At 35.3% G+C, this 23,149-nt stretch overlaps 1 protein-coding gene across 1 annotated transcript; it reads left to right on the top strand.

Annotated features, from left to right (window-relative positions):
• Positions 1-971: 971 nt before the first annotated feature.
• KDELR2 (KDEL endoplasmic reticulum protein retention receptor 2) lies at positions 972-22,639 on the top strand. The gene is made up of 5 exons (XM_001366972.5): positions 972-1,285; positions 12,121-12,221; positions 17,532-17,690; positions 18,765-19,017; positions 20,496-22,639. Exons 1-5 carry the CDS (start codon positions 1,195-1,197, stop codon positions 20,528-20,530), a joined length of 639 nt encoding a protein of 212 aa, XP_001367009.1. The 5' UTR covers positions 972-1,194; the 3' UTR covers positions 20,531-22,639.
• The last annotated feature ends 510 nt before the right edge of the window (positions 22,640-23,149 follow it).

Genomic DNA, 23,149 nt, shown 5'->3' with positions numbered 1-23,149 from the left:
ACTTTTTTATTTGGGTATATGTTTTGGGGTTTTGGTTCTGTAAGATTATTCATTTACAAAAATGCATAATATGGAAATATATATTTTTAATTAATTTAGTCAATTTAGAACAATATTCCTTGGTTACAAGAATCACATTATTTCCCTCCCTCCACTTCCCCCACCCTTCCCACAGCCCACACACAATTCCACTGGGTATTACATGTGTCCTTGATCAGAACCTATTTCCATGTTGTTGGTGTTTGCATTTTTGCACTAGGATGTTCATTTACAGTCTACATCCCCAACCATATCCCTTCGACCCATTTATTCAAGCAGTTGTTTTTTCTTCTGTTTCTACTCCCATTGTTTTTCCTCTGAAAGTGGATAGTTCTCATAGATCCCTCTGGGTTGTTCAGGATCACTGCATTGCCACTAATGGAGAAGTCCATTACATTGGATTGTACCAGAGTGTATCAGTCTCTGTGTACATTGTTCTCCTGGTTCTGTTCCTTACACTCTGCATCAATTCCTGGAGTTCATTCCAGTTCCCATGGAATAAAGTACTTTCTAAGTCAGCCAAAAATTTGATTTTAAGTGCCTGTCCTGCACTGATTATTATACAAAGCACTGTGAAAGACTGGGAAGTTTCCCTCCCCTTAGGGAGTTTACAATAGTACATAAATAAAAACAAAGACTCTTCACTGCAAAATGGAATACAAGTGGAAGAGCTCCCAGGTAATTTCTTGCCATTTCTGAGCAGAATCATATCTGACTTCCTGACCTGCTCTGCCACAAAAACCTAAAGGATGACAACGCAGACAGCTCAACTCTAAAGAGCGTTGGCATTCCAGGAGAAAGCCAGAGAAGGAAAGCGGAAGACGCTGGAACTCCTTGGACTCTTCGACTGCGCAAGCGCCCTCTTCGTGAGTAAAGTGCCCTTTAAGGGGCGTGGTTTGGCGCACAGGGGGCGTGGCCCAAAGGGGCAGGGGCGGGGATCGGCTCTCCTTTCCCAGACTACACTGGGCGCGGCGCTGGCTGGTCGGCCACGTCCCCGGGCCACGTCGCTCTCTCATCTCGCCATTTTCGCCGCTTTCTTTAGGGGCAGCAACTAAACCGCCGCCGCCGCCGCCGCGTCCTTTCCTCGTCCCGCCAGCAGTCGCAGCGCCCGCTCGCAGCCCGCCCCCGGCTTTGCTCGCTCCTGCCTTCGCCGCCATGAACATCTTCCGGCTGACTGGGGACCTGTCCCACCTGGCGGCCATCATCATCCTGCTGCTGAAGATCTGGAAAACTCGCTCCTGCGCCGGTGAGGGAGGCCCCGGGGAGCCGGGGGCGGCCTGCCGGCGCGCCGAGTGGCTGTGGAGCCTCTCTCGCCTGACTGGCATAGGATGGGCGGGGGGCCCGTAGCCCAGTCGGTTAGCGGTTTCTTCGCGCTTTGGTCCCCAGGTTCCTCTTGCACTTCTCTCCTCGGTCAGCTTGTGGGGAGCTTCCTTGGGCTGCCTCGCCTCCCTCCCTAAAGACTTCCCTGCCCCTTCCCCAGACTGAGGGGAGGGAGTGGCCCCAAGGCGCCCTTGTACGCGACCCGGGCATCCTGGGCTCCCTTTTCTCTCCGGAGTTCCTCCCAAGATGTCTCATCCATAGCAGCTCTCAGGCTTCCTCTCCTACCAGGCTCAGCTTTGGGCCGCTTGGCTGCCTAGGTGGGGAAGGGCAAGTTTCATGTATTCCCTGGGTTAGGTGCTCGAGTTACATTTTGGAAATACTCTGCCGCAGACATGCCAAGGCTGTCTAGTTATCTGGGCTCCTAAGAGGGAAAGAAAGTTTCGAATTCGGGGCTGTAATCCTTATCGAGATACATGTGACTTTCCCAGACCTTTCCTGAGTAGAAGACCGTGGGATGGGGGTGGTAAGGAGATAGAAAAATTATGGAGAGGTTTCATAGGAAAGGCTAATTTGTTCGACCAAAAGTACTTCTGCATGTTTTATAAATGAACTAAACTTTTTGCAAAATGTCTAGATAGATGTTTAGGCACACAGTTGATCTCAAATGATGTGTGCAGCGTTCTGGGAGTGAAATTACAGATATAGCTGATTCTGCACTTTGCAGGCCTTTGCCCGTTTGACTAGTTAAAATTTCAGAAATCAATCCGTAACTTTTACCACTACATTTTTATGTTTCCTTTATGCAAGTAAATAGATGGAGATTTTCATTTGGGAAGAGTCGGAGTTGAAGAGGTTTTAAGTATTTGGGTTGGAAAATTGTGAATCAATGAATTAGGTTGGAAGAATGGGTACTCGATTGCATTTCCTGGTCTCATCTGACGTGGCAGCTATTTGAAGGTGTGGTGGATTCAGTAGCAATCACTGGATGCTGCTGAAAGAGGTCATGATATCGGTGCCCCTGCTGGTTTCAAGGACTTAGTACTTACCTTTTGGGTTAAGATAAAAACTAATAGACCTAGTTTCAGAATTTATGCGGCTGAAACTTGTAGATTATGTGCAAAAATACCTAATTAGCTTATGTGAGTAGGAGTGAACAGACTTTGTGAATTTTCTATTATCCTATTTATGCTTTATAGCTTAAACCAGATTTTATATGTGCCCTCATTTAATAACTAAGTTTATTAAAGACACTTTTTATATTTAACTCACAGTGCACCCTTAGTGTCATTTTTACTTTGCTAAGTTACCAAATCTCTAGATCCCTCCTTTTATGAAGTTATCATTCTGTGGAATGGATTCTTCCTTGTGGTATCAGTTGAGATGAGAGGAAATTTGGAATTCTGTTAGCTGTTGACATTGAAGGGCTTTTTGTATTTTTTTTAAATGTCTAAAAACACAAGTTTTTTTTTTTTTAATGCCACGCAGTTATCAACAATCACTGAACTTTTGACACTACATTAATGAGAAATTGACATATCCTGAATATTGTCATGGATATTTTCACTGAGACAGTAAAAGGTGAACTTAAACATAATCTACAGGACTAGTATTTTTTTTAAAAGATCTTTCATTTTACCTTGCATTCCCCAGAAATACACTAATAATTTACTTATTTGAAATTCTGCTATGAGTAACTTCATTGAATAAAAAAGAACCATAAATCAGGAAATAGACCAAAAAAAAGTATGGATAACCAAAATAGAATTTACTTATAGGAGAGCTCCTTGAATTACCATGTAAAACCTGCTTACTCTTTTGGATAATTCTAATAAGATCCATTTAGTTTCCATCATCACAGCAGAATACAAGCAGCAGTTTTAAAATGAGAAAAGGGCTACTCTAGTTCTGCCCACTGGGAGCAGTGATAATTGACAACTGACAAGGGGGAGACAATATACAATTAAGAAAAATTACAGTGATCTGGAGCCTTTTAATATAGGGGAAAGTGGTCGTGGTTTCAACTAGTCAGAATATTTGATTATCTATAATGATTCTTACTCCTGCTTTCTCTTCATATTTACACTAATATATCAGTTTAATCTCTGTTGAATCACATGCAATCTTAATTAAAACATTAGGCCTTTTAAGTAAGAGATTCTAGTTAATTCATTTGTTGACCCTATAAAGTGTATATTTAACCCTCCTTTCATTTGAAAATATGACCTTTGTGATTTACTGTCATACATTTTAGATTTCCCTCCCAAAATATAGAAAGGCCTTCATAGTAAATGTATTTTCATTTGTGTTGTTTGTAAATGTACATGTTAGTCTAAAATATGGTAATTAGGAGCTTTAGGCATAGAAGAATTTTAGGGATTAGGAAATATGATGCTATTTTATAGTTTTTAAAGTATCCTCTTGTTAGTTTTTAAAATTCAGAGAGGTCCCCCCTTCCAATGTTCATTGTTTTCATTTAAAGCGTTGGAAGAATTTAAGAAAATGTCCCTTATTTTAGTAGCTACTAGATTAATCAGAAGGAAAAAGAATGTGAGCGCATTTGTCATGTATTTTTTGTTTTTGCCAAGTGAATAATATAGTGTTAGTGTAGAACCAAACCACTTTCTATTATAAATCTTTTCAGATGACTCAAGATGTGATAGGTATACATCATATCACACTCAAAATGTATTAGTCTTCTGATCATTTAGTTCATTAGTGTGAGTTTCTTGGTTATTTAAAAAAATAAAATTATGTTACATGGTTACCTTTGTGAACAAAAAGTTGAATTGCTTATTCACTGTTATCCTAATGTGAAAGTGTAAAAAAAATTTAGATGCTCCTTAAAGAGTAGGCATTTTACCTAGTATATTTCAGATAATTCAGAAAACAGTTATAAATTTTGGTTCCCCCTTTTTGAAAGTTTTGATATCTAAGCACACCTTGGAACTCTGGCACCTCTTCAATGCTCAACATAATCTATTCTATTTGCTTCAAAATCACTACTTTCACAAGTATTGTGAAAAAAAAGTACTGCTTTCACAAGTATTAGAGAGTGAAGTAAGCCATTTTGTGTTTTTCTTGCATCAACAATGCAACTAGTAGTATCTCTGTTTTCTGGCTTGTCTAATCAACACCAGATTGTTTTTAAAGACTTTCTTTTTGCTTACCTTTTTTTGTGGGTGTGCCTATTGTATTAAAAATGAAAACAAAAATTCATCGTTGTTATAAACTTTTAGAATCTCAAAATGTTGAATTTAAAGTTGTAATTTGTCAAAAGCCTCAAATAATAGGTGAACATAAGTCAATAAAATGAATAAAAATAGTCTATTTGAAATGTTAACCTGTTTTATCAATCTGGGTTCATTCAGTCACAGATTATTGAAACATTTCTCATTTTCTGTAAAACAATCAAGTTTCTGTGGGTTTACTATGTGTACAGCATTAGTCAATGATTCTTATGCAATTTCACATAATACAAGAGTTAGATGCAACTTCAGAAGCCATCTAGTCCAGTCTTTACCTGAACAAGAAAAGTGTACGACGCACACAAGTGGTCACCCAGTTTTTGTTTGAAAGTGTCCACTGTTCTTTTGGGAGTTACCTTCCATGGTAGCATATTCCTCTCTTTGATAACTAATCATTAAGCAGTTTCTCCTTTTGTGAAGACTAAAACTGTTCATTTATAAGTTCCTACCTATCATTCTTAGTTCTGCCTTTTGCAAACACAAATCTATTCTCTCTTACTTATGACATCCCTTCAAATACTTCAAGACAATTAGTGTTTCTGCTTTATTGATCCTTTTCGAGCAAAACATTCCCAATTCTTTCAGCTGATCTTCATGTGACATGAACTTTAGGCCTTGCACGTTCTGGCTTCCCTCTCCAGGACTCTTATCAGTTTCCTACCTAAAATGTGCTTAGATGTGGTCTGACAAGACAGGTAGGACTAGTACTTCTCTAGTACTAGATAGTCTTGCTCTCTTATTATAACCCAAGATTATATTAGTTTCCTTAGCAGTATACTGAACTTGAAATCCACCAAGACATCTAGATTGGCCTGGGGACTAAACTTTTAATTTCATTATCCAAGAACTTATAATGGAAAAGGACCTCTAGAGGCTGCACATTGACCACAAATTAACATGATTTATGTTGTATTGTATTTTTATTTTAGCCAGCATTTTCCAGTTACATTTTAATCTGGTTTCAGCCCTCAAGTTTGACATCTTTGCCCTAGAGCACTGAAAAATTAAGTGCCTTGAACTGGATGACATAGCAAATATATATACAAAAGTGAGTTTGAACCCCAGATCCTCATTCCTTTGGGACTGGTTCTCAATCCATTCAGTTAAATTGCTTATCTAGCTATATCTCCTTCGTTTTGTACTTATGAACTTGGTTGTTTGGTTTTTTGTTTTTGTTTTTTTTTTAACCTAAAGTGTAGGACTTTATATTTATTTCTATCATCTTATTAGATTTATTGTACTGTTCTAAACTGTCTTGGTAGTCATCCAATTGTGCTAATCCCTCCTAATTTGATGTTCTCTGTTAATTAGATATGCCATCAGTTATAGTATGCCATCAGTTCTTTTAAGTTGTTGATTAAAATGTTTAGGATAAATAGATACCTCCAGTGTTCTATAGAGGACATGGCAGGTTGACATGAAGCCCTTAATGAATAATTACTCTTTAGATATAGTTCAAATCTACTTGTATTCTTGTTTAAAACACATTTCTCTGTGTTTTCACAAGTTTAGCTTGAAAGACTTTGTCAAATATTTTGTTTACAAAAGCAACCTCAGTGTAAAAGTTCACACTTTATAAAAACAAATTAGATGAGCATAAGAGAAGATACCCTTCTCATATGTGGTTGCAGGAACATTCATAATGAAACAATTTCTCTGGCTAAAAATTTAGTTTGATTTATAGATTGATTGGGTAGTACTGTGAAGCTCTAGTTTTGAAGGAAGATGTGTGATTTAATAGAGTACAGGCCTTTTACTATTTTTTTTTAAATTTATACTATTGTCTTGGTGTATGTTATTCTCCTGGTTCTGTCTATTCTGTATTAATTTATAGCAATCTTCTCACAGCCCTTCCAATATGAACTATCTCTATTGTTTTACATCTTTGGCTTCAGAGTTGTTTTAATGTGTATTTCTCTTGGTGATTTAGAGCCTCAGCATATTTTCTTAGAGAGCTTTGATTTTTCCTGTATCATATTTTGCTTTGCAATATAATTGCATGCATGCTATATCATCCTCACTCCCCCTTCCCTTCCAGATTATAAGCACCTAAGTAAGACAGAACCTATATTATTTTTACCTTTTTATTGCCAGATCCTAGCTCAGTTCATGGAATATAGTTGGCACTTAGTGAATAAATAATAAATAAATATAGTATTTTACAAAGGGCTTTACATATGGTATCTGATCCTCACAAAAACATTGAGGTAGAATCTCTTATCTCCATTTAACTGATGAACAAGCTGAGGCAGAGACTTGCCTAGGGTCACACAGAATGTATCTGGAGTAAGATTTGAAATTTAGATCTTCCTGATTTTTTTTTTAACCCTTACCTTCCATCTTGGAATAATACTATGTATTGGTTCCTAAGTAGAAGAGTGGTAAGGGCTAGGCAATGGGGGTTAAGTGATTTGCCCAGGGTCACTCAGCTGGGAAGTGTCTGAAGCCAATTTGAATTCAGGACCTCCCATCTCTAGGCCTGGTTCTCAATCCACTGAGCTACCCAGTTGCCCCCTTCCTGACTCTCACGTTTAGCTCTCTCTGAATATTTGAACCAAGTTGAATTCATAGAGGCATGCCTTCTTGATGCATGTTTGGATTTTAAAATTTTATCAAGATGAGAAAATAGGTGGATATGGGTTGATGGTTATTGATAATTTCTCAATCTCCATTTTAGGAGTAAAAATGCCATTGTTTGGTTATTTTTTTTCCCACTCCTTTGGATTCTATCCCTCTTTCAGATCTTGAGAATTGACCTCTTTAAAATTGGTTGCATTCACAGGACAAAATTAGTCCATTATCAGTTATTTCCTATCTATTTATATTCAAACTTTTAAAAATGAGAGTAAGGATCAATACTTGCCCAGTTCTATGCCATCTGACTTCTTGAGCATGCATGTTTCTGAGAAGTCCATAAATTTTTTATTTCTTTTCTTTCCTTTTTTTGTCCTGAACGAGTATATTTTCCAATATAAATTTTATCACATTGCTGTATATTTCCAATATCATGTATATCAATAATATAGCTGTAGAATATGGACTGCCATTACATAAACTAAGGGCTCAATTCCCAAGTCCCCTCTGAACCAGATTAAAAATGTAATTAATAGGGACAGCTTGGTGGTTCAGTGAATACAGCCAGGCCTGGAAACAGGAGGTCCTGGGTTCAAATGTGGCCTCAAGACACTTCCAGTTGTGTGACTAGTTAGTCACTTAACCCCAGTTGCCTAGTCCTTACTGTTTCTCTGCCTGAAACTGACAGTATGTATTCTAAGATAGGAGGAAAGGGTTTTTTTTTTGTTGTTGTTTTTTTAAAATGTAATTGGGAAATAAAAATGCAATACAACATCAGTAATATTCATGTGTGGTTTTCTAAGTCAGTATTCAGCTAGCTGTCAGCAAGGATATGTTTCTGAGTTTGATATCACTGATATTCGACTTATAGTTCAAGATTACTTAGAATGAGAAAAGACTTGTGGAGTGTGAAGTTTTATCACGTACTCTGTAGTTTTGGGTTTTTTAAAAAATGATCTGGGTGTTTTACTCTTAGCATTTTCAGCATTGATAAAGGACCTCACAGTAGCTCATAGATTTTATATAGTTTATGGGGAAATAAATTGGTCAGATGTCTATTCCAGCCTGCTAGCTTTTCCATAGGGGTTGTACTAAAATTAATTAGAATTACACTTAATCACTGCTTAGCAACTAGGATGGTTTGGTTTGCAAATATTAAATTGGCTCTCATATCAGATGACCCTGAATAAAAGGCAAGCTTACTTTTCAAAGAAGGGAATTTACTTTAAGTTAGAAGAGACACATTCTTATATGTCCTTTAATCCTTTTGTTATATCTTCTTCACTTTACACCATAAATGTGGGCTTCTCCCTTTCTGAAGGTTCAGTTTTTGAGATTAAGTATCTGTAGCTTTTTTAAAGCAAGAGATGTTTCATTTTGTTTTGGTGTCTGCAGTGCCTAGCATCATGCCTTTAAGTAAGTACTTTTACAAAGCTTATTGAATAAGAACTTTGAGGAGGAAAAGACTATTTTCATTTGGGGTTGGGGTGACAAGGAATGTTTCATAGATTGTGTCCCCTGAGTTGAATCCGGAAGGAAGGTAGGGATTTCAATAAATGAAAAAGTTGGGGGCAGCTGGGTTGCTCAGTGGATTGAGAGCCAGGCCTAAAGACGGGAGGTCCTAGGTTCAAATGTGGCCTCAGACACTTCCCAGCTGTGTGACCCTGGGCAAGTCACTTGACCCCCATTGCCTAGCCCTTACCACTCTTCTGCCTTGGAGCAGAAGTATACAATACACAGTATTGACTCCAAGACAGAAGGTAAGGGTTTAAAAAAATAAATGAAAAAGTTTGGTGGGTGGAATTCAATTCTAGGTTTGAGAGCAGTGGTTTGCTGTTTGGGGGGATGGGCAATGGAGTTCACTTATGTTCTTTGTCCTGTGACTCTAACAATTCAATTGCTTTTTTAAAAATCTTTTCTTCAACTTCCAATCTCAAAAATATTGTAATTACTTTTTCCACCAAGGGGGAAAAATCCTCTGAATTCCCAAATCCCTTATGAAAAAGAAAACAATATACAAAATGATTTTATACCTAGGTATCCAAAAGACCGGGTAAATATTGGCAGGTGAAGATGTGCCATGAGAGAATCCAAACCCAAATTAGTATTGGGTGAAGGAGAAAAATGGACAACTATGTAGAAAATATATTCTTATAAAGAGCTAGAATATAATGATAATATGCGTGTGTGTATCACAGCTTCATATGTTGATACAAGCAACATTTTCTGGTTCCTTGGGCCTTCCTTATCCATACTTTGTCCATCAATTGATATATTCAGCCAATGGCTAACATCTTAGTTACTTTAGAGGGAGGATTGAAAGTGATAGGCTAGATCTGTGTGTAACATATCTTTTTCTTTACTGATAAAATAAGTACTTGCCAGTGTGCTAGAACCTGGGCAATGAACTTTTCATTATTAGCCATGGGGTTTGGGAGAAGAGACAGTATAGTATGGAAAGATAAGACATCAGAAGATACCATCAGCTCATTGCTTTCTTCTAGTGGGACACTGGGTAAAGTCAAACTTTTTCTGGTCTTTCATTTCTTTATTTGTAAAATAAGGGAGTTAGGCTTGATCTCGGTAAGTTTGCTGGTAGCTCTGATTCTCCAATAGCTGATCCTTGTGAATGAGATAATTTTGGTATTGATAATACCATTCTACAGTAGAACAATTTGGATGCCCTTTTGCACATGTGCTGGGATCCTTCATGTAATTTTCTTTGTCACAAATGTCAAATTATAGCTGTCTAAAGATCATACTGTCTGTACTGTTAATAACACATCAACATAGCACTCAAAGTAGTTAAAAGCTTTTCTCACAACAATTCTCTTTGATAGTGCATACATTATCTCAATTTTATACAAGGAAATGGGGTCTGAGAGGTTGTGATTTGCTTATGATTATAACAATTAGTGAAAGCTTGAGATGGCATTCCTACTCGGGTTTCCTGATAGCACATCCAACATTCTTTCCACCATGCTGTCTCTGAGGTTACCACTAATATATAGGGTATACTATTTTCATATCATGAACTTTGCTGGAGAGTAGCTAGAAAGAAGCAGGTTAGGTAATTAGCACAACTGTTACCCTTCATTTTTTAATAATGCTGGATTTTTTTTCTTTTATTTAACTGCCATTTCACTACTATAAGGAAATTCCCACTGAGGAAACTCTTGTCTACCAAAGCAGCTGAACAATTGCTCTGTAACTTGTAGTCTTGGATCACTACCTAGGGTACTTGGAGATTAAATGATTTTCCTAGTACAGTCACACAGCCATTATGTCAAAGGACTAACTAGAATCCATGTCTTCCTGACAGTTTGTTTTCTACCTGCTATATAATGTTCCTTTATGGCTTATACCTGGCTATCACATTTATCTTTCTTTTATAGTGTCTAACAGTCTTTGTAGCTCAGTAGTACTGTAGAATGATGACTAGAGTTTTGGAATTGGGAACAAATATACTAACCAAAAGAGTGTTTTATTTTTTCAAAATGGTCAATCCCCTTGGAAAGCCATATGCTTATTCCAATAGTGTTGTCATTTTTAGCATGTCTCTGGGAGATTTTTTTTACAAACTAATTTGTAAGCCATATAAGGAAGCTAATTTTACTATATTTTATAAGCATACCTTATTTTTTACTCCTTGATTGTCTACCTTATTTACCAACTTGATTACAAAAGAGCTCTTGTTTTTTGAAAACACCCCTTCCCTTCCCACAGCTGTCAGACAATTCCACTGGGTTTTACACGTATCCTTTTTCAGAACCTATTTCCATGTTGTTGGTGTTTGCATTAGGATGTTCATTTAGTATCTACATCCCCAGCCATATCCCCTTGACCCATGTGATCAAGCAGTCATTTTTCTTTGGTGTTTTTACTCCCATAGTTTTTCTTCTGAATGTGAATAGTGTTCTTTCTCATAGATCCCTCTGGGTTGTTCAGGATCACTGCATTGCCACCAATGGAGAAGTCCATTACATTCTATTGTACCACAGTGTATCAGTCTCTGTGTACATTGTTCTCCTGGTTCTGCTCCTCTCACTCTGCATCAATTCCTGGAGGTTGTTCCAGTTCCCATGGAATTCCTCCACTTTATTATCCTTTGAGCACAATAGTATTCCATCACCAACATATACCACAATTTGTTCAGCCATTCCCCAATTGGAGGACATCCCCTCATTTTCCAATTTTTTGCCACCACAAAGAGCGCAGCTATGAATATTCTTGTACAAGTCTTTTTCCTTATTATCTCTTTGGGGTATAAACCCATCAGTGCTATGGCTGGATCAAAGGGCAGACAGTTTTTTAGCACCCTTTGGGCATAGTTCCAAATTGCCCTCCAGAATGGTTGGATCAATTCACAACTCCACCAGCAATGCATTAATGTCCCAATTTTGCCACATCCCCTCCAGCATTCATTACTTTCCTTTGCTGTCATGTTAGCCAATCTGCTAGGTGTGAGGTGATACTCAAGAGTTGTTTTGATTTGCATCTCTCTGATTATCAGAGATTTAGAACACTTTTTCATGTGCTTATTAATTAGGTTTTGATTTCTCTATGTGAAAATTGCCTATTCATGTCCCTTGCCCATTTTTCAATTGGAGAATGGCTTGATTTTTTTGTACACCTAGTTTAGCTCCTCATAAATTTGAGTAATTAGACCTTTGTCAGAGGTTTTTGTTATGAAGATTTTTTCCCAATTTGTTGCTTCCCTTCAAATTTTGGTTGTTTTGGTTTTGTTGTACAAAAACTTTTTAATTAAATGTAATCAAAATTATTTATTTTACATTTTGTGATTTTTTTTCTAACTCTTGCTTGGTCTTAAAATCTTTCCTTTCCCAAAGATCTGACATGTATACTATTCTGTGTTTACCGAATACCTGTAGATATCTTAAAGCATATTATATTCTTATAATACTTCTTTTTACTTCTTTAGGTATTTCTGGGAAGAGCCAGCTTCTGTTTGCACTGGTTTTCACTACTCGTTATCTGGATCTCTTTACTTCATTTATTTCACTGTATAATACATCTATGAAGGTACAGTATGTGAATTAATAGTGCTTAGTGCAACCATAATCTCTTTTTTGAATTTTTGTTTAACTATTGTATATCTAATAGAGTAGAGGGAAATGCTTTTATAATTGTAAGGTATTTCTAGATATGTATTGTGTTTTTAGTAAAAAAACACAAGTATAAGACTATATGCTTTCATAATTTGGATAAAGTATAACTAGAAACTAATGCACTTATTTTTCAAAATAGTATTTTATCCCCCCCCCCAATTATATGTAAAAATAATTTTAAAGTTTTGAATTCCAAATTACCTTCTTCTGACCCTTCCTCCCTCCTGCAGATATCATTTTTTGGAAAAATTTATTTAGTCAATTTAGAACATTATTCCTTGGTTACAAGAATCATAATCTTTCCCTCCCTCCCCTCCCCTCACCCCTTCCCTGCACAATTCCTTACCTTATAATTGTAAGGTCCTTACCTGCCTTCTTCCCTCCCTGAGATGGTAAGCAATCTGATAAAGTTTTTACATGTGTAATCATGTAAAACATTTTTCCATATTAGTTATTTTGTGGAAGAGATCTCAAATTTTAAAAAAAGGAAGAAAGAAAATGAAATGTAGTATATTTCAGTCTTCATTCAGACTCCATCAGTTCTTCTCAGAGGGTAGATGGCATTTACATCATGAATCTCTAGTTTTGTCTTAGATATTGGGTGAAGGAGAAAAATGGACAACTGTATTACTGAGAATAACTAGGTCATTCACAGTTGGTCATCAAGAAATACAGATGTCACCATGACAGTGTTCTTCTGGTTCTGCTCACTTCATTTTGCATCAGTTCATGTAAATTTTTCCAGATTTTTTAAAAAACTATCCTGCTTGTATACCTTGACTTGTTTAGCCATTCCCCAACCAATGGACAATTCTTCAGTTTCCAATTCTTTGCTACTCCAAAAAGAACTGCCATAAATATTTTTGTGCAACTAGGTACCCCCCTCTTTTAGGTCCCCCCCCTTTTTTATCTCTTTGTGATATAGACGTAATAATAGTATTGATGGATCAAAGGGTGTACACAGTTTTAGATTCCTTTCAGTGAAACTGATGCATTTATTAAAGATATATGATTTGTATTTCAGAGAAAATAGATAGTTAAAATACACTGAATTTTCATTCCTGGTTCTTAAAAGATTAACACCCCTTTTAAACTTCAAGTTGACCCTCTCTGTAAAGGAAAGAATGATTACATGTTGTGGTGGTGGTGTTGTTCAGATAGGGAAATTAGATTGCCTTAGGAACCCAGGAAGGGAAATAAAACAAGGATTTAAAGTCAGAATTTGCACTCTCAAACTGTGCTACTCTGTGCAGATGAGCAAAATTCTAATTTCTTAACCCTTCCTTATATGAAATTATCTTTGTTGAATATGTAGATCCCATGAGCCTTGAATGTGTTTTTCTTGTTTAGTTCTGTTGTATGAACACAATCACAAAATACATTTCACACAAATAGATTTAAATAAACTGGAAAAACAGTAATTGCTCATGACTAGGCTGAGCCACTATAATAAAAATAACAATCCTACCTAAATTAATTTACTTATCAGACTACCAAAAAATTATTTTATAGAACTAGAAAAAATAATGAAATTCATCTGTAAGAGGTCAAGGTCAAGGATATCAAAGGATTCAGTGGAAAAAAAAGTGTAAAGGTGTCCTAGCAGTACCAGATCTCAAACTATTATTACAGATCAGTAATTTTCAAAACAATCTAATATTGGCTTAGAAATAGTGTTAGATCAGTGGGCTAGATTAGGTACACAATACTCAGTATTACATGACCATAGTATTCTAGTGTTTGATAAATCCAAAGATCTAAGCTTTACGGGATATAACTCACTAGTTGACAAAAACTGCTGGGAAAACTGGAAAGTGGTTTGGCAAAAACTAGGTACAGACCAACACTTCACACCACATACCAATAACAGTCCAAATGGGCCCATGATTTAGACATAAAGGGTAATAACATAAGCAAATTTGAGGAGAATGGAATAGTTTAACTGTCAAATCTTTACATAATGGAATAACTCAAACTTATGACCCAAAAAGGAGATGAAAGAATTATGAGATGTAAAGTGGATAATTTTGATTATGCTAAAAAGTTTTTGCACAAACAAAACTAGTGCAGCCAAGATTAGAAAGAAAGCAGAAAATTGGGGATGGGAGCTTTTTCACTAGGTTTCTCTGATAAAGGTTTCAATCTCAAATATGTAGAAAACTGAGTCAAATTAATAAGAATACAAGCCATTCCCTAGTTGATAAATAATCAAAAGATATGAACAGACAATCTTTAGATGAAGAAATCAAAGCATTTATAATCATATGAAAGAATGCTCTAAATCACTCTTGATTAGAGAATTGCAAATAAAAACAACTCTATGGGATCACCTCAAACCTATCAGATTAGCTAATATGACAGAAAAGAAAAATGACAAGTGTAGGAGAGGATTTGGGAAAATTGGACACTAACACACTGTTGATGAAGTCCTGAACGAATCTAACCATTCTTCAGAACAATTTGGAACTATGTCCAAAAAATTCTGCATACCCTTTGACCCAGCAATACCAACACAAAGTCTGTATCTCAGATAAAGAAAAAAAGATGGGAAAGGACCTATATATACAAAAATATCTTTAGTAGCTCTTTTTGTAAAGGCAAAGAATTGGAAATTGAGAGATTGTTCATCAATTGAGGAATGGATAACAAGTTGTGGTATTATGATTGTGAAAGAACTATGTTGTACTGTATGATTGTGATGTATTGTACTATAAGAAATGACCAGCAGGATGCTGTCAGAAAAACCTGGAAAGACTTATGTGAACAAAGTAAAGTGAACAGAACCAGAAGAGTGTATATAAAATAGCAATATTGTATGATGTTCAACTATAAATGACTTGCCTATTCTCAGCAATATAATGACTTAAGACAGTTCCAAAAGAATCATGATGAAAAATGCCCAGCACCTCCAGAGAAAGAACTGATGGAGTCTGAATGCAGATTGAAGGATACTTTTTGAAAACTTGATTTTTCTTGTTTTTTTTTCTGTTTCTTTGTTTTTGGTCTGGGTGGAAATATCCTTTGCATGACTGCATATGTATAACCTGTATCAAATTGCTTGCCTTTTCAATGAGGAGTGTGAAGAGAGTGAGAAGGAAGGAGAGAATTTGAAACTCAAATTTTTTTTAAAATGTTAAAATTTTTTACATGCAGTTGAATAGAAAAAATAATATTAAAAAAGTGAGAGGTTAGTGATTTGCACATGATCACACAACCAATACAAGTGGTAGGATTCAAACCCGTGTTTCCCATAATTACCAAGTCCAGTACTTTTTCTACCTATCCTGGTGTAATAATGTTGGTTGTTCATTCTGCCCTTCCTAAAGTCCCAGCTTTAAATCACAGTTTAATCAAATTTTGCCTAACAACTTGTTTGTGTGTATTCTTTTTGTAAGTAAAAGAGACAGTGATTTGTTCTTAGTACTTAAGATTGTAAAAAATGATCTCCACTGAATTTCTTACATGAGAATTATAACATGGAGATGACCCTAGGTTCTCAAAGGCTCATCACAACCAGGATGGAAAAAAAGACTTTAGTAAAGGCCCAAGTTGTGGATTGTTATGTTTTTTTATCTAAGAACTATGCCCAGAAAAATTCAGAGAAGACACTGTTGACACTAACACTGTAAAGATTGTTCCAAATAACTAGTGGCACTGCTCTGTTTATAATTGTTAATATTAGACAAATGCAACAGCAAAATCTGTTTTATTAATCAGATATTGATCATTCCCATTGCATATCTAGGGTTTTTTGAGTCCAGAATCTAATCCTATAACCAGTATAATAAAAATAAAAAGTCTTTTTCCATTGGTCTGAATAAAACTGAAACTGTGTGAGTTCCATACAGAAAGTGGCACTTTTGGTTTTCCTTTTATTTTGTAAAGCAGTCTTTAGTTTTCTTGCTATCTGACTTGCCCTTTAAGGAACATTGGCATTGTAAATAAAAGCACTTGCAACAGTTTTCCAAAATAGAAAGGGGACGGGGGGGGGGGGGGGGGGGGGAGAGAGAGAGAGAGAGAGAGAGAGAGAGAGCATCATCACAACAACTCTTCAAAGATCAACTGATTTGTCATAGAGGAGGTACTATCCCCTGATAAAGGGAGCACCTTCACTGGTAAAATCATAGGTCATTGAAATATTTTAGATAATTCTATAAAGTCTTAACTTCTTGATCTTTCCAGGAGAGGCCACTTTTATTGTGGTGATAACTAACTAATGTGAATTGGAATATAAACAGATAGAGAATCAGAAAGTAAATAGATTAATTACAACCAAAAAAAAAAAATTAGATACTCCTAACTTCAGTTACTCTGTTGTGGTACAAATAGCTTTTTGACATAAAGCAAAATATTAATATATGTGTGTACACACACACACACACCTGCCTGTAATATTCCAGGAGTTGGTGATCTCTAGAATTTTAAGTCTCAGAATATTTTCATACAAGAAGACTGAATGTTTTTTTTGTTTAAACCAAGACATATGTAAAACCAAGAAGAGAATGTCTAGGGCCACAAGAAGTTAATGTTTCTTGCTTTAATAGTTCTCTAATATGTGATCTAAGAGTTTTAAGTAATCATTAACACATACAACATAATATGCAGCTCTGTTGATTGTGTTTTACTATGTGAGAGGCTGGTTTTTTCCCAAAATAACTACCTCCAATGCTTTCTTGGTGGATCATTCTTTGCCTTGAAGTCTTTGTAAGAATAAACTTTTCTGGAGAATAGGTAAAAAGTTGATATTTGACCTTTTGTATATGTGTGTGTGTGTATATACAGATGCATACCAAAATATGCACACACATATTTAAAGCAAAAAATGTAGTTTTCTGGAAAACTGACAGCTATATGTATGTATGTATATAAATTATTCCTATAAAAGCAACAATAATTATTTCAAGCTATTCTCATGCAATTTCGTGTCATAAGAAAGAGTGGTGTTTTATCATTTTGAAAGTCTTAGAGTTCAGCATTGATATATTTTAATTGGTACTATTTAATATTGTAAAATTTAATATAAATTAAGTTACCCAGAAAAGGGCAAACCAAGATATACTTTTCCACTTGTTTCTAAAGTGAATTCAACTTTTTAATATTTTTCCTAATATTTTAGTTTCATATGATATGAAAAATACATTTCCTTCAATTAGTCATGTATTTTAGGAAGAGATGTGAAATTTACGGGAACAAGTTACTAAATCTGATTTTTACTTTCTATTAGCTTATCTACATTGCTTGTGCATATGCCACTGTGTACTTAATCTACATGAAGTTTAAGGCTACGTATGATGGAAATCATGACACATTCCGAGTGGAGTTTCTGGTGGTCCCTGTTGGAGGGCTATCGTTTCTAGTCAATCACGATTTCTCTCCGCTTGAGGTTAGTTAAAAGGTTGTTGGGGGCTTTGAGGGAATTACTAAGGAGGGAGGATAGGCTGAGTAACAGGGTTATTTTAAGGTAATACATATTTTTCCTTAAAACCACTGATTGTGAGAATCTGTTATTGAGCAAGATTTGATGTTATACTCAAAATCCAACTGTAAAATGAATCTTTTTTCCTTTAAATGATTACCTTTTGTTTTTATATCATTCATTTCAGAATGTGTATATCTTTCATTCTTATCCAGATAGTCTTCCATTGTAACAAAGATTTAAAAAAGAAAAATCAGCTTTTAAAAAATGTTTGTCTTGATTTTCTTTATAATGTAAAGAAAAACAGAATTTCATTATCTTGATTCATATGCTACTTATCATGGTGCAGTGCACACATTTGGGTAGTATTTGAAAGATAGAATCTCTTACTGACATCTTTTGGAGTCCCTTAATGCAGTTAATACTGCATGCCTATATTCTTTAAATTGTTCAGTATGGGAGTATCTCTTGTAAGTAACATTTTTGTTCTAAGTGTTCTGAGTATTAGAATTTTTTGTATCATTATGCTTCCCATTGTTTGATAAAGTAGCTTGATTCCGTTAATAATTTTAGAACAGCATCAAAACTTTTTGATTATCAAGATATATGAAGTACTATATTTTTGTGCATAAAGTACATGTAAGAGAATTATACTGATTTTTAAACCTGTAAATTTTTTGGGGGAAAAATCTTAAAGATACTGAAATTGAGTTGTCAAGATGAGAAGAGGAAAATCTGGACTGATTCTTGTAGGAAAGTAATGAGTGAAATTTTTGGAGGTGACCTAATTAAGAACAGAGGAAGCCCATTTTCCATGCTGCCCATGTAAAGGGCTATCTTCCTCCCTTACATATCCATTAAGTACGAAAGTTGTGCTTTGTGTAAGAAAATATACTGTTTAGCCCAGAATCATAACCATAGAAGTGAAATTGAGCTATTGTAATTATTCATTTGGGACAGAAATTTTTAAAGCATGGGTGCCTTTCCTGTTTTATGGTGATAATTAGTCTCCTAATTATAATTGGCTAATTTATTTTACAGATCTTGTGGACCTTCTCAATCTACCTTGAGTCAGTTGCTATCCTCCCACAGCTCTTTATGATTAGCAAAACTGGGGAAGCTGAGACCATCACTACTCATTATCTTTTCTTCCTTGGCCTATACCGTGCCTTGTATCTAATTAATTGGATTTGGCGCTACTATTTTGAGGGTTTCTTTGACCTCATAGCTGTTGTTGCTGGTGTGGTCCAGACTATTCTCTACTGTGACTTCTTCTATTTGTACGTTACAAAAGGTAAGAATTGTGGGGCATCCCATGTACTTGGTGTTAAATCCTATTTATAAATGCATTTTGGAGGCAGCTAGGTGGTAGTATAGTGGATAGAGAGCCAGGCCTAGAGTCAGGAGATCTGAGTTCAGCTCTGGCCTTAGATACTTCCAAGCTATGTGACTGGGCAAGTCACTTAACTCCAGTTGCCTAGCCTTTGCCACTATTCTTCTTGAGAATCGATACTAGTATAACTTCTCTAAGGGTTTTAAAAAAAAAGGCATTCTGTGAGGCCACATGTTGATAAATTTTGATAAGGAGAAACTGAGGCACAAAAGGTCTGAGTTCAATCTACTGGCAAAGCTAGCAGTTACCAATAATAGAGGTCAGTGGTCCCTCAGTAACCAAAGACATCCTCCTAATATAATCAGGACAGGTTTTTTTAAGACAGTTTAATAGTTACATAAGGTTCAGTGAGGCAGACATAACTAAGATTGTGATTAGTTCTTAATTATGCTATCTGACCAAGGGGTCTTCATCTATCACAGCAACAGGAAAACAAGTGTTAGCCAACATCCTCTGAAAAGCCTCGTGACAGATAACGCTGCATAACTTGCTAGAAAGGTCTTTCTAGAGTCCATGGTAAAAAAGGGACATAATTAATCATCATCTCCCAAAAACACTCTGTGGAAAGTCCCTAATCCCTTACTAGGAAAACATCCTATGATCAGGTCAAATCAACCTTCATTCATTATTCATCTTTATTGGCTCCTTCAAGAGGCATGCTTGCTTTGCTCAATTATTGAGAAGTGAGCATAAAGCCTACACAAAATTACTTAGAATTTAAGCTTTAAAATTTGGTTACAAGGGTGAATACTATGGTTAACAAAACTCAACTATTAATTATTCATCAATTTCATACCCTTTCATGTGACTTAACCCCTCAGTACTTGAAGTACCTCTCTAAAATTATAACATACAAAGCTGTTTCTCATGAGTTTCCTCCTTAGTAGTTCCCTCTGTCAGTGAAATCACTGACTTGGTTTTCTGTAGGATTTGTTCATTCTCTCTGATATTTTCATTCTCTGAATGTTGTGAAAACGCATAATGTTGTATAAACTCAAAAATTGGACAGGGTTTTTTATCAATCTGTCAGATTTTAAATTGCATTCTAATCTTATGAAAGTTAAAATCATGACAGATTGAGTAGGTGGTGAGATTAGAGTATCTTTGGACTTAAGACATTTCTAGCCATTATTCATCATCATTGTGTAGTCAAGTAAGTAGCTTTTAGTTCCTATTTTATATTCTTATATTCAGAAGTTCTTGGCTAAGTGGCTATACTTCTCACTTAGAACTGTTTTTCTTCTTTATGCTGTATTAGATGTAATCAGTTTGATGTGATATATTCCTAAATGTTTAATGATGAGGAGAGATGAAATTAGAGAAACATATCATCTCAGTATTAGACATTTTCTGATTTTTTTTCTTCTCTCTCTTACCAGTACTCAAGGGAAAGAAGCTCAGTTTGCCAGCGTAAGTGCCAAAGACCATCGCCAGCATCTGTCCTTCAGGATGTTTGGACAGAATTCTTATCACAAACAAAGGCATAAGATGCTTGAGACAGAAAAATCAGAAACTCAACTTTTTTATTGCAGATAGTCATCAGCGGCTCTGTAAGAACACAGAGGAAAGTAAACCAGCGGATTTCTGTTTTTTGCATCTTGCCTTATCTTTTTTTTATTACTATGTACAAAGATTTTTTTACATAAAGAAACTTAATGCTGTATTAATAAATTCAGTGTGTAGTTTCAATTGGAATAGTTCCAAAATTGAGGTTTTTGTGAGGTTGTTTACAACCAGGAATAAGTGCAAACTTTTTTTATTTTCAAGAATTCTTTGAAATTGCTAACTTTGTGTCTACAATGAAATTGTGCTACTTGGCAGTTGGTAGATCATATATTTTTTTCTTCAATTCCACTTGCATTCCACTATATTTATTTTTTGCCAAAAGATGAATTATATTTGTTAATTGAAGTCTGAGCACCAACATGTGAGGTGTGATGTATTATGTTCAATATCTATTACCATCTGATGCAGAAATGACCCTTGGAAATCACAGCTGTACCATTTAAGGTTTGACAAGAATGATTTGACATAAAATTTTTAAGGTGTAACTAGAGAGAACTCTCTATTATTGGGCCCATCAAAGGCAACTACCCTCTCCCCACATTTAAATTTCAATTTGAAGGCTGTTTTGATGAGAAAAAATACTCAGCCACTAGGTTTAAATGGGCAGTGATTCTTAATTATTTGGTTTGTGATGCATATTTCTCTTGGTCACTTGCTAGGTTGGGATAGGAGAAATGTTAATTATATTGAATATAAAATCCTCCTAAACTTTTATTATTGCACCTCTATAGAATGGACTAGTAATTGTTGATTGCAGTAATCCATAGGCAGTCCATTTTAAATGCTCTCCATGCTTATAAAAAGCAAAACTCAACAAGTATTCCAAAATGAATACTTTTACAATTAATGTCCGTGCTCAGATTCATTGGTTTTTGATGTCAGTTTGGGAGATTAGTTATGATTTACAGTTGTGTTTTAAAAATTGACAGCACCAATTATTCATTATATTCTTTAATGACTTTTTTTTTTACTGAGCTGTTGCATGATTTATCCTGTGTTACCATCCAAAATAAACATTTTATGAAACAGAATAAACTGTCTTTGTTTATGAATTAAATTTTTGGAGCATTCTGTTTATATGAGTTTTTGTTTTGTTTTTTTTTAATTTGCAACAAAAGCTCTTCTGGTGTGAACACTTAAATCCATTTAATTCTTATACTTGCTTTTTTTGTATTTTGTGAAAATGCTAGGTATGTTTCCTTCTGATTTGCTGTTATATTTTGACATTGCTTCGTATTGATTTATGCAAAAGTTGGTGTTAGGTTTATGTGATGCATCATAAATGTTAAAGTGTTGAATACTAACAGTACTTATACAAGAAGGACAAAGTCTCGCCTTCTGCACTAAAATTATTTAGGGGAATGTGTTGATTGGGTTTTACTTTTGTGTGGTGGCTCTTTAAGTGTCACTAAACTAGCAGGGCAACTGCTTAGTTATGAAGCTCATACCTTTTAGCTTCTCCACATTGTTTTTTCTGTTCCTTTTTCCTGTCTTTTTTTCTTTTGAATCCCCTGTGTTTGTATTTTCATCTTCCTTGGAGCGATTCTGAGGGAACAGGAAAAAAGTATAATATGATATATATTTGAAAGAATGTCCACAGCTATGAAAGAATGCATCTATTTTCTGCTGTATAAGCCAAATAAAAAAATGGAAATAAGCAAAAATAAAAAGATTTGAAACTTTGGTTAGTAAATGAGCTTATTTTGGAAATTAATACTCCCATTTTGTGATTTATTATAATGGAATGACTCCATTTTAGTTATTGTTCTCAGACTGTATTAAAATTAGCTAAGATTTGAATAATACTTTTTTGAATTGATGTGTTTGGGTTGGGACGAGACCTGGGAAAGAATTCTCATGCACATTGGAAATTCATTTCACCTGTGACATATCTTCTTAAACACTATGTTAAAATAGCTACCTTGCCCTACTGAATAAAGTTTATTAGGTAATGTAATACTCTCTTATTGCTAAAGTGTTTTTGTGTCTTCTTTAAAATACACAAAAGATGTGAATAATTTGAAGATATGTAATAACATTAGAACAGTAATATTGATAGTAAACTAAAGCAAGAATATTGATAAGAGCAAGAAACCTGGGGAAATAGATGAAAAACATTATGAGGGGAATTTAAAGACTATGTGACTTGTTTTATGACATGGAATTTGGGGCTGTAGATGACATCCTTTACTGTTAGCATATTAGGTTTCATTTTCTACTTTCCTTCATTGTTCCAGAAAATATTTTTCCATTTCTTTTTGAAAAAATATTTCATTTTCCAAATTACATCTAATAACAATTTTAAGCATACATTTCCCAAAATTATAAAATCCATATTCTTTCTCTTCATCCTTCCATCCTCCCAGAAAGGGTGATCGATTTGAGCCTGATTATTCATGTATGTTATCATGTATAATTTCCAACTGGTCAAGATGATGTTCATATACAACCAAAACCCCTGAAAAAA

Source organism: Monodelphis domestica, chromosome 7, assembly GCF_027887165.1.
Source record: "Monodelphis domestica isolate mMonDom1 chromosome 7, mMonDom1.pri, whole genome shotgun sequence".
NCBI classification, from domain to species: Eukaryota; Metazoa; Chordata; class Mammalia; order Didelphimorphia; family Didelphidae; genus Monodelphis; species Monodelphis domestica.
This window is presented reverse-complemented; position numbering and strand designations above follow the sequence as displayed.

Excerpts from the sequence above, each read along its gene's own strand:
- KDELR2 (XM_001366972.5), top strand. The coding sequence starts at position 1,195 with ATGAACATCTTCCGGCTGACTGGGGACCTGTCCCACCTGGCGGCCATC. Across the intron at positions 12,222-17,531 it reads TGTATAATACATCTATGAAG|CTTATCTACATTGCTTGTGC; the intron begins GTACAGTATGTG and ends ACTTTCTATTAG. Across the intron at positions 17,691-18,764 it reads ACGATTTCTCTCCGCTTGAG|ATCTTGTGGACCTTCTCAAT; the intron begins GTTAGTTAAAAG and ends TTTATTTTACAG.